The sequence below is a fragment of the Pleurodeles waltl genome, chromosome 11 (assembly GCF_031143425.1).
Source record: "Pleurodeles waltl isolate 20211129_DDA chromosome 11, aPleWal1.hap1.20221129, whole genome shotgun sequence".
NCBI lineage: Eukaryota > Metazoa > Chordata > Amphibia > Caudata > Salamandridae > Pleurodeles > Pleurodeles waltl.
The window spans coordinates 917,114,427-917,127,435 of NC_090450.1; the positions used below are offsets into that span (position 1 = coordinate 917,114,427).

The 13,009-nt window shown below is 39.4% G+C and overlaps 1 protein-coding gene across 1 annotated transcript in view; it reads right to left on the reverse strand.

Annotated features, from left to right (window-relative positions):
- The window catches only part of HPD (4-hydroxyphenylpyruvate dioxygenase), a 78,867-nt gene that overhangs the window by 22,971 nt on the left and 42,887 nt on the right, over positions 1 to 13,009 (reverse strand). The window contains exons 9-10 of the mRNA XM_069214918.1: positions 11,340 to 11,417; positions 10,125 to 10,287 (exon numbers count right to left, since the gene is read on the reverse strand). Of these exons, the coding sequence (XP_069071019.1) occupies positions 10,125 to 10,287; positions 11,340 to 11,417 (241 nt within the window). The remainder of the gene's footprint in view (positions 1 to 10,124; positions 10,288 to 11,339; positions 11,418 to 13,009) is intronic.

Here is a 13,009-nt window from a genome sequence, read left to right on the forward strand (position 1 = left end):
TATGGCATTGTGAATATTCCTGATGACAGTCAGGCTATCCACGGCATAATACTTATTTAAGTCATATATAGCGTGCTGCACAAAGTGGAGTGGGATCTTTTCTGAACCTGCTTCAGGGAACTTTTAGTTATCCAGAAATAGGTATATTATATAGAATTTTATGTCAAGACTGGAGGCTCCTATTATGCCTCTCTAATCATGCTTTAATTGAATAGCAGGAGTCAAGAAAACTACAATTCCCTTGAGGCTTAGCAACAAATAGCCAATGGGAATGAAAAGTGTAGCATAATAAACACCAATCAAAAACCAGCATATAATATAATCCCAATACTTGATTTTGACCAGCCCTCTTTTCTTGCTGCTCGCAGTCATGACAAGTACTCCGTTTACATATTTAATACATAATACAGATAGTTTACCTAACTCATTTTATTATTGGTATTGTTTGTACTATAATCCGGTTGCCGCTTTGACTTGAAACGCTCCCCGCGCCCGTTCCAAAAGTTTTTCTTTCTCAGGCGCTCTATGCACTTCGTCAACTGCTTTAACGGTCGCTTGGCGTTACCCCTGGTAACTCTGCCAGACCACCGTTAACGCCGCTGTTCCCGTTTGCTCCGCCTTTCCATTTTTCCTTAGAGACGATTCCTCTCACGCGTCTCTTCAGCGTTTACTCGTTTTCCTCGTGCTGACTCTGGCCCTCCTCCTCATTGCATCACAGGGGAACGGCCTAAATATCTGCCCTCAAGCCTTTCACAGGAGTATCCTTCTAGTTTCTCTTCCTCCTTGGTTGTTCCACTGATTTTTTTAACCTCTTTCTAACCAAATTTCAAACAACTAGTTGTTTTATTATGGAAATTGAGAACTCTCCCCTCATGCAAGATATAAATGATGAGAGTGACATTTTCAAGAAAGATTTGGATAGTTTTATTCACAACTCTGTGGAACAGGCCGTCGCACCCTCTATGGACAAAATGGCAAAAAAATTGGAAACCTCTGTTAAGAGTATGATGACAAAATCTTTACTGGCCCATTCTGTGGGGGATAGCAGAAAACGTAAACTCAATGTTATGTCATCCCTCAAGTCTTAAATTAAGGTCATCCCTTCTGGCGCTGCATTGACTGGTGAAGTATCTTCACTTCAGATTGAGGACTTAGATCCTCCCAAGCATCCTTCTAAGGAGGGGAATTCTTCTGTTACCCACTCTAAATACAAATCTAAAGCAAAACATTTGCAGAGTGTGCCTAAACAAATTGTTATTTCACACATCCTCGATACGAATGATGACATGGGTGATACTGATGATGCCTCTGATAATTTGAGCACTAATGTCCCTTCTTCCCCCCTCCCAAAAGACCTAAAACGTAATTTCTTTCAGCTGACCCTTGTGTTGCCATAACTATCTTAGACTCGAAAGGGGCCCCTACGTTCAACCCCTTCCTTTTGCACTATCCTAACCCATAGAATGGTTTTCCTTTTTCCCATGTTGGGGATTACATATCCTCCAGGTTAAGACAACCACTAGATAAGCAGACAAGGGCCAAATTAAATTCTGAACGCCCTAGACCCTCTTTATCCTCTAATATCACATCCACTCCCTCCTTCTTTTCCAAATTCGGCAAAGATCCCCATAAAGGGGTAGACAAAGACTAGTCAAATTGTCAGGATAAATTACTGGAGTTCGTGGGTCCTTTGGTCCATATTTTTGACATGGCGGAGTCAGCAATGCTGGAAAATTACGACATTGATCCATTAGATCTTTCTCTGTGGATAGAGAGAGCTTTCTGCCTTCTGGGGAACGCTAATGTAACCATTACTCACGAGAGGAGAAAAGGACTTTTGTTAAAGCTAGATCCTAAGCTAGCTAATTTGGCGATTCTCGATCCTGGTATTAAAGCGGATGGTCTACTATTCGGAGGCTCCTGTATTAAGGATCTGAGCAGATATGTGACTGCTTTTTCCTCTATCGATAAAACTCAACAGTCCCTGAAGAAGGTTTTCAACCAGTGGGTTTTTGCATGGGCCGTTAGAGGCAGGAGCTGCTTTACCAGCCGTTCCTTTTGCCCAGAAGGATATAGAGGCTCCTTCAACTCTTCATATGGAGTGCAGGAATACAAACCCCAATCCAGAGGTTTTCGGGGTTGAGGACAACGCAATTTCAGGGACAGTAACCAACAAGATATGTCCTCTTTTTGGCCTTCCTCCTGTAGGGGTCCGTCTTTTTTTCTTTTTTTTTAATAAAATGGAAAATGATAAGTGCAGTCCTTGGGTTCTAAACACAATACAGGATTATCTTATAGAGTTTTACACAACCCAGTTTCAGATGTTGTTTCCTCACCCCCCTCATTTCTCTTTGGAAATGCCCACCCTAATTTCCGAGGAAGTGAATTCTCTTCTATTGAAGAACGCTATCCAACTCGCACACCCAGACCCTTCAGGTTTCTTACATTCTCTTTTACTGGTAAAAAAACAAAAACAACAAAATGAGACTGGTTTTCAACCTCAGAGCTTTCAACCAATTTGTCATTTATTGTCACTTCAAGATGGAAACGACAGTACATCTCACAGACGCCCTCCTCCAGTCCGATTACATGGTACGTCTAGATCTGCAGAATGCGTACCTTTCCATCCTGATTCACATGGACCACAGAAAATTCCTTCAGTTCTAGTGGTAGGGAAAAACTTACCAGCTTTCTCCTTTCCCTTTGGCATTTCGTCAGCACCTTGGTGCTTTACAAAGGTAATGAAGCCAGTGGTAGTACATCTCAGATCTCTAGGAATCAGGTTAATCATCTATTTAGATGACATTCTTCTCATGAACCAAAATCATCACACACTTCTATCTCATCTCCACATTACTTGTTCCCTACTTTCTCAGTTGAGGCTTACAATAAACAAAGAAAAATCCATTATGATTCCTACTCAACAAATAGAGTTTCTAGGTTCCTTTGTGGATTCTTTAACCGCTACTCTTCATCTTCCTCAGCAAAAAGTAAAAACTATCAAAACGGAGATTCTTTGAACTCTCAGCAGTTCACAAATCTCTCTCAGATCTCTGGATAGTAGGTCTCCTCTCTTAATCAATTCAAGCTATATTACCCAGGCCTCTTCACTATCGAGCCCTTCAGCACTTAAAGATTTGTCATATCAGAAAGGGTCTTACCTATTCAGATGTTATCAGCTTAGACCAAGAGTCTTGTTCAGAACTTCAGTGGTGGATAGACCATTTAGATGCCTGGAACGGCAGGACTATCTTCGCATCTGCCCCAGATCTTGTGTTACAATCAGACGCAAGCCTGACGGGCTGGGGTGCCCGTTCAGGTCCAATCTCGACTGGAGGAACTTGGTCCATCAAGGAGTCTAAATTGCATATCAACTGTTTAGAGATGCTTGCAGGCTCCTTTGCAATCAAAAGCCTAGCAAGAGACAACATTTTTTTTTTATCCTCCTCCGCATGGACAATGTTTCGGCTGTCCATTACATCAACCATTTGGGAGGTACCAGATCAAAAGCTTTGACAGATCTTGCAAAACGTCTATGGCAGTTTTGTCTCCACAACAGCAGAGTATCTGCCGGGCAGACTCAATGCGACTGCAGACTGGCACTCCTGTTTTCTCAGAGATTTCATAGACTAGAAACTTCATCCCTCAGTATTTCAGTCTCTCCTCAACAAATGGGGTCCCTTTTCCATCCACCTCTTTGCTTCCCGCCTGAATTCCCACTTGCCTTGTTTCTTCAGCTGGCATCCAGACCCCTTGGCCCTAGCCACAGATGCTTTCTTACAGGACTGGTCCATTTCGGTCAATTATGCCTTCCCTCTTTTTCTCATGATCACCATGACTCTTGCCCAGGTCAGAAGTCAAAAAGCCACAATAGTGATAGTAGTACCTTTCTGGCAATCACAAGTGTGGTTCTCTCCTCCTCTAAAACTAGCTATCAACTTCCCAGTCCTGCTTCCATCCTTTCATTCCCTCCTCCTGGACCCCTTAGGTCACCCCCACAACTTAGTCCTCAACAAATCTCTCATCCTGTCAGCATGGAAAGTGAAAGGTCAGACCAATCTGTTATACCTATTTTGACAGAAGCTCAGACTTTATTAACAAAGCCTGGGCTCCAGGCACTAAAAAGGCATACATTTCCGCTTGGTCTCTTTGGTCAAGCTGGTGTCTGGGAAGGGCTCTCGATCCCATTTCAGCCGATATAATTTATTTATGTTATAAAGTAGCAGAAGCCAGTGCAGATAAGTCGTACAAAACAATCAGTCTTTACAGATCTGCAATTTCCATGCATCATACCTACATTAACGGAAAACCAGTAGGAGAACACTCTCTCCTTTGCCTTTTCTCAAAGGGAGTGACATTTTCTATTCCTCCCCTACCCAATTATTCAAATTATGGGATGTGAATGTTGTTTTGAATTTGTTTTTATCTTGGATGGATAATGCAGATTTTTCGCTAAAACTACTCCTTGCTAAACTCCCTATGTTGTCTTATTTCTATTAAAAATCTATCAGATGTTTAAGCTTTAGATTTTTCCTCTCATCAGTTTACTCCAACTGGAGTATTGTTTTCTGTCAACGAAAGTAGTAAAACTAATATACATTCTGTGTTCTATTCTTACTATCCTACTCAAACTAAACTTTGTGTAGGTCAATGCCTTAAGGTTTATGAAGAGCACACAACCAATCTCAGAATGTCCTCTCATTCTCAACTTCTTATCTCTTTCCGCAAGCCTCACAAACCAGTTTCTTCTGCTACCTTAGCCAGATGGGTCCGTTGGGTCATGTCTTCTGCAGGCATTGATACTTTGATTTTTGGAGTTCATTCCTCTGTCAGAGCTATGGCCTCCCAGGTCTTCTGGGTGGGTTCCAGACTTGAAGACATTCTGAGATGGGGTGAGTGGTCCAATGATAATGTTTTTAGGATGCTTTATTGTAAACCAGTTGATACAGCAACTTCTGTAGTGATTACATGCTTTACAAAAGCATAATAGGAGCCTCCAGTCTTGACATAAAATGTAGATTTTCCCAGTAAACTATGATGGAAAGTCTTAATTTTATTAAAGACACAGAGATGAGTATTATCCCACCGCAACTCTCAGTAACTGTTGTTTTTCTTTTCCCTCCCTAACAGCACCCTCAATCCAACCTCCGTCTTCTTCCTAGGTATTGGACAGTTCTATAGGAGGCTTCCTCTACCTCCGTGGATTCCTCTCGGTTCTAGCATGGTTTTCTTTCACAAGTGTAGATTTCTTCTTCAAGTTGTTCATGGTTGATTCTCGTAGTTGCTATAGTTTTATCTACTTTTCCTATGTTCTTTCATATTGACTAGGTACTCACACAAGAAATGAGGGCTGGTCGCAGCCAAGTATTGTGATTATACTATATGCTGGCTTATGATTGGTGTTTATTACAATACATTTTTTGTTCCCATTGGCTATTTGTTGCTTAGCCTCATGGGAATTGTAGTTTTCTTGACTGCTGCTATTCAATTAAAACAAGATTAGAGAAGCATAATTCTCGCCTGTGTTTTTAATAAAATAAATACTTTTCATCATAGTTTACTAGGAAAATCTGCAATATAGATGAGTAACAGTGAATTACGAGGATGTTTTTCACCAAGAAGTTCTGAGTGACATTAAACTGACAACAAGAGTGAAGCTCGACTTGTCTAGGATGTCACTCAGAAACCCAAGGTGAAAAATATCCTAATAATTAACGTTATACCCATCGATAAATTTATGTTATGTATGGTCCTCAAACTCATCTGCCCCTACTTTCAACTGCCACACAGGGGCAGAGGAGTTATGAGTGAGCCATATATAACATGGCTTCTTATACCTGACCCAAACATGAAAAACAGATACCTCACCTGCCATCCTTAACCAGTCCCCGCCACCTTCCCTGCCTTCCTTTGCCCTCCTGCAGATGTGTTTTCTGCTTTCAGTCAAAGCAGACTAGCAGCACTGGTTTTCCTGACATAATAGTTACCCAGCCTTGACTTGTGAGGGGCATTCTTGGTGGGATTCTGGCTAGGCCAGGACCGGTGTAACAGTGGCTCATCACTGACACCTTTTTGTGACATTCTAGCGATCCTTGACATAAAAGTGGTACAACCTTGATTTATAATAGCCATTCTTAATAACGTTTTGGCTAACCCTGGTTTAAAAGTGACCTATCCTTGATATATAGTGGCTTTCCTAATGACATTTTGTCTCTCTTGCATAATAGTGACCCATCTTTGAGATATAGTGAGTACTCTTGGTGACATTCTGGCTATCCCTGGCATAACAGTGGTCCATCCTTGACATATTTTGGCCCCTGACTGCAGCGTTCTAGCCATTCTGGACATAATATTGGCCAATCCTTGACAAATAAAAGGCATTCTTGGTGACATTCTGGCTATGCCTAGCAGAATAGTGGCACATCCCTGACATACTGTGGGCTTTCTTGATAGCATTCTGCCCTGGCATAGTCGTTTTCCATCCCAAACATTTAGCGAGAATTCCAGGCAACATTCTGGATGTCTCCGGCATGATATTTGCCTGATTTAGATATTGGCGGACGGGTTACTCCGTCACCACAGTGACGGAGTAACCCATCTGCCAATATCAAAATCAGGCCCATAGTTTAGATTTTGTTGACCTTCTGGTTATGCTTATCATAACAGTGGTCCATTCCGGATATATTGTGGCAGTCCTTGAAATACCCTCGGCGATCCCTTGCATATTGGTGACATTGGCAAAATTGTATCCATCAATGTCTAAATGAAGTCACATTTGATATCACTTTATAATAATCTATGGCACAATGTTATTGAAAATCTTGCCATATAACAGGCATTCTTGGTATTTAATCATAATGATAAATGTCCATTAGAGACTGAGCCCTTCACTGTGTGATAGAAGTACGTGTAAATGTCCTGAATACACATTGGTAATCTTCATTACCCCTTGATATCTCTTCCTCTTGTATTTGTTTAGTTTGGTTATTCAGTAAGTGCAATCAATCATGCCAAGTGAGCCTCTTGGCACTGGAAATGTGAAGCTGAAGATGGATGGATGGAAGCCTGACATTCCTAAAACAAATAACCATGTTTTCATTTTGACAAAGATTGGAGGCGGTGGACCTATGGTACTGAGTTCCAGAGCAATGCCTCTTGAATTTGAAAAATCCTTGCTCCCCACTGCACACATGAGTTATGGGGAACCTCCAAGATGGCTTTGTTGTAAGATTTGGATTTACCTCCTGGATTGTATTTGGTAAATGTATTAATGAGGAACAGGAGTCCTAGTTTATGGAACATTTTACACATCATACAATCTGCTTTGAATTGTATTCTCATCTCTATTGGAGGCCAGTGTAAACTGTGAAGATCTGAGGCAGGGTCAACATTTTTCATTTTACAGAAACAATTTACACATACACACACACACACACACAATGACTGGTATTTTACAATGGTTGGTTATTTAATATGCATAAATCCTATGTATCAGAATTATGGTAATTATTACTAAAATCTCAGCATTAATAATTAAAGTAGGAGCTAAATCAAGGAAACCCAGAACACATTGCATCACACATCCCTATTCCAATTGGTCCAAATCACTATTATTCTAAAGTATCTTAAGTGATATCATTACTTGCCTGCATCAAATAACGAATTTACAACTTGTAAAATCCTGTTAGTTTCCCTACATACCTTGCTTCACTGCTGGGCCTGAAGATAGAATACAATCTTTCATTATGTCTCCCTCAGCATCTGGTACGTGTGTCTAACCACTCCCTTTTCTGCCTTCTCTTTGTACCTTAGTTTTAATGAATTCCTATAGAGAGTGGAGGGAGCACTCCAGCTCAGCACATTTGTTGTTATTTCTGTAGGCAAACAATGTTCTCTTGACGAAGTACACAGAAAGCAGAGATGGATCAACTTTGCTTCCTTCCATGCTAATTCTGTACAAGGCGAGGCAATCATGCAGATGTAAGCACAGCACACAGTTCAGCGAGACAGAACATTCCTTCTGCCTTGTTTACATGAAGAGTATCAAAATGGAATTTAAAAAATAAAAGCATGGTGATCATGCATATAGCTATTACCATTACCACTGAGCTAGTTTTTTTTTTGCTATAGGCCTAATAAGCACATACTCTTGTAATGTATTAGTGTGCCCATGTTGGCATACAATCAGGCTTGGCTTGTATGTAACATTTATGTATTACCAGTAAAGCCCTGCCACACACAACACACGTCTTGTGCGATAATTGTGAAGACAGAGAATCATTTGCCCCTAGCCTGTACACCAGGGATTACTTTAGCAAAGTAATTCATTCTTAAACCTGTAAATTATTCAATTATTTAATATCTATGTGATGCAGTGTGATATAATGAAGTGGAGTGGCTTCTAGCGCAAAAAGAAAAGGTTCTGTGGGTTTCAGACTACTGTTTTTTTGGGTGTTATTCTTCTATGGAACAGGGGAGCACAGAGTTACATCTTTCACATGTTCCACATGACAACAAGTCTCAGGTCAGAAATGCTCAATTATTTGTCTATTTTGAGTGAACTCATTGTTTTGTTTGAACATGAATAAATTTCTTCAGTCAACTGGTTCATACTTTCATATTTGGAACACCTTCTACGGCCTACTGAGTTTCAGTCATCTTCAACCTCAACATTATTATTCATGAGATCATGCTCATGAAGAAAACATTGGCAATACACACACACATATATATATATATATATATATATATACATACACACATATATATATATAGTTTAATGTATGCAAACCTGACCCTGATGTATTTCTAAATATTCCTAATAATCTTTTTCCTGCCACTTCACTTTATCATGTGCAACTATTCAGGAATGTATTAAACTTGCAGTATTGTCTCTAATCCTTAGATAAAAGGTGGATATGTTAATATCACTTGCTGAGTCGAATATGAAATCCTCCTTTAACAAAAATTGTACTATCCCTGTTAATTTGTCAAAATGTGTATGCAGGAACATGTTAGAATTTGGATAATGAAACGGACTGGACTAACTACTCATTGCATTTCTTGAGCGAACAGCTGTCTTTTGTGACTCTTGCTGCATGTCAGACATCATTATTTTTAATATATTTTTCAAATATAATTTAGCAATTTTTGTTTTTGGTGAAACTTTCAATCTGCAAACAACATTTGAATTTCTTTGTATTGCATTTGTCATATAAAATTATCTGTTTTGTGTTAAAAATACCGGTTGCTACTTAGGTAAACAATGAATTGAATACAAATTCCCAGGTGAATTTCCTAAATGTGAAACCATTTGCATCTCTCTTTATGAGATAACTATTAAACTGTAGTATGTTATTGGCTATTGTGATAAAACCTTGAATTAACCAGGTATTATTTAGCTAAGTACAGAATTCGAATTTGTGTACCAAGACTAAACGACTGGGGAATTTCTTTTGCTTAAGATTCTTTGATTATAACTTAAATTATAATATTTCAGGATAACAGAATCATTAATCAAATTCCATAGCAGTCTGTGCAACTTCAAACCATAGGAATGCAAATCTAGCGTTTATTGCTCTTGTTATGTTTATCTAATGGCTCACAATTTTAAACACAATGGAGGTCATCTCGGAGACAGAGTACACTTTCTTTGTTCTCATTCTTAAGACACTATCTATTATCCTAAAAGGTCCCTTAACATGTTTAGTATCCATTTATCAATTTTCCTTAGCTTATGGATTTGCAATGACAATCATGAGGATATAAAGTGATTTTAACTGGATCCCCTTGGATTTTAAAAAAGTGATGAAACAAAGATTTGAATCCAGGGCTTCCCATTTACAAGGCCAGTAAGTTGGACACTAGCCAACATCTCTTTTGATCCACATTAAACTTTTAGTTGAAATTCACTTAATTATTCTGGAAAATCACATGTGAAATCTTGTCATTTCTTACTAAAACAATTGTTGCATACTTAGTGTTAGAGTAATGCAAGAGGTATAGGACAGTGGAAAACCGACGGCTGGATACTCATTGTGAGATTAATCCGAGAGGTACTAAAATACAAACATGGTCGGCAGAAAACCCTGGTTCTAGATTGAATGCTGTTATTCTATGGATACCTGGATCTGGGATTTCCTCTTGCCAATGGCTGGCTCATTGATTGGCATTCTGATGGTCTCTTCAAAGTTGGCCACCACGATGGAGCGGAGGGCACTAAACTCAGTATGCATCTGCTTGTCATCTACAGACCAGAAGCGGTGGAACAGAAGGTTCTTCTGGTACCTGAGAAAACACAGAGACAGAATTATTCCCATAACAAAGGAATGCCTCATTATTTTCTGCTCTATTGTCCATTTTAAATATACCTTTAGCAGCAAGATTTACAATCCTATCTAACCCTTACTCTGTGCAGCTGTAGGTCTACCAATGGAGAAGTAGGAAACTGCAGTGTCTTGCCAAGCACATGCATATCCTGCATTTTTCTCGAAGAGTCTTTAACAGTGTCAAATGTACCAGTGCAGTTGAAACAGAATCGAGGCTGTTTCACACTTTCAATTTTCCAGAAATAAACTACAATTTATCACCAATTTTGTTTTTGGTCAATGAACCTATATAAGCTGGAAAAAGCAAGTATTCTTTAGCTCCAGATATTCTCCACCCCTCACCCATTACATCATGTATAATTTCTCTCTAGCAAGTATGGGAATATTTTGATCATATGAGATGTCTTAATTACTGCAATTTATAATGTATGTTTCTCTGCATAGTTTTATTCTACATGTGCCTGAGGGTTTATTTAGCATACCTTCATGGTTAGTTGCTCTGAAATCATGGCACCTGCAGCACACGTACAAGCCCCAAGCAGCACAAAAACGTCTATGATTGTTGCAAATCTTTGAGAGCTGATCAAAGATGGATTTCAATGTATAGTACTTGTTCATTATGGGTCAATTTCTGCAGATCATGGAAAGACTGCAGTTCATGGTTCAGTGGTGTACATACGGAACTGCATAGCAGTGTCCAGGAATCCTTCCCTAATGTCTTCCTGCCCCACAAATCTACTCACAGTTGGAGATAGGTCTTCCTTAAACCTCTGCTGATGTGCATGACTAGATAAAAAAAATTGCTCAGATTACCACATGTGTAGGGTCTAATCCTTTGAAACAACCTCCAATATAACAAAAAACTTAAGGCTGAATCTTGTTATTTCACAGAGTAATACACAACTCTTTGTTGACACCTCTGTGTCCTACTTCCCAATTCCTCCAATCTCCTTTCAGCACTTAAACCTTGCCTACCACATCATACACAACCTGACATCTTTCGGGACATACCATTCCACCACAGGAACCATCTCATTATCAGGCTGGTTACCCACCACATGGTCCAGATAGTTGAGCTTCCCACTTGGGCTGAAAAATAGAGATATAGACATACATTATTGAGCATTGTTTGTGATATATAAATATGTTGCCACAGTTGCACTGATGACATGGATGGACTAGGTTTCCAAATGTTCATTTTGCATTGTTATTCAGCCATAGAAAATTGAAGACCCTTTTTGGAGAGTAACTGAAAAGGTATTTCTCAAAGGAAAATCCCAGCCTTTTGGGTTGAAATAGAAGTGACCTAATTTCTTCCGCTTTATATATTAACTATTTTTAAATTCTCATTTCCTCAAACATGAATGACACTTTATCCCTTACCCGCATGTTTATGCTTAAAAGCAAAATTCATGCATCTATGTATAAAGGCAAGGACTATTACTAATCTAGTATTTTGGACTAAGAAAGCAGAGAAATGAACATTATCACGTAGGGCCAGATTTAGAGTTTGGCAGATGGGGTTACTCTGGCCATCCGCCGTATTACGATTCCATTATATCCTATGGAAATCGTAATATGTCAGACAGGATATCCCTCACATTTGTGATAGAGTAACCCACCCGCCAAACTCTAAATCAGGCCCTTAATCTTTAAAAATGGCAGTTCATGGTTGACAACATGGCTGTGTGATTGATTTAACAAGATACATACATAATAACTAAATACATTTAATATTAGTGTTATTAAAAAGGAAACACAAATCAAGCATATGCAGAAAAGAGGGACAGTCTATACTGTGGCCCCTATTACTGTGCAGATATGTACTAGATGGATCATTCAGAGAAAGGCAGTAACGGAGGATCTGTCGCACATCGTCAAATACCATTCTGCTCACTTCTTGGTTTTGTCACCTGATTTATAGCTGTGGTAACCATTTAATTTTTTAATGGCAGAGACCCAGCTGCCTTAACCCTCTTAAATATCTTGCTAGTTGATCAACCGTTGGAGAACTACCATAGCATTAAAAGGCCTTCCTGATTTTGAAGGGGGTTTCCGATGCTGATGTTTTCTGTAACGGACTGCCATGCATGATGTTGCAGTCAAGCGTAGGAAAAAAGTACCATGTGCTCAGGTAATCTTCAAAGATAGACACTTGCAGGGCAACCCGATACCCCCATCAGGGACTTAAGTACATTCTCAACACTAGTACTAGGGCTCCCCCAAGGAAATTATTTGAGATTTTTCCAGTTTTCCACACTATTATTTTAAAGTCTAAATAGATCTTGAAGTGAGCGTAAATAAATGAATAATAGCTTTTCAAGAGGCCAAATTTTGAGGGATGGAGACCTGCGGGATGAAGGCTTCACTGGCATATTGAGGTATCTGCTAAAGTTATGGGAAAGGTTCCAGGAGATAAACAACTAAATGTTACTATGACCCGTGTGAATCATTAAAATAAATTCATGAATCACACCATATCACTACAATAAGCCACACACTGATTCATCAAGTCCATGCTCATGTCTGTTAAAGCTAGGTTGGTCACAAAAGATTGTTGGTCCAAAAATTGGGTTGTGGTTCTAAAATGTTTTGGAAGCACTAAATTAGAGGCCTTCTGGATGTTTGTGTGAACTCCCATTGGAGTAAGAACTCAAATGATCTAATAAACGGACAAACAC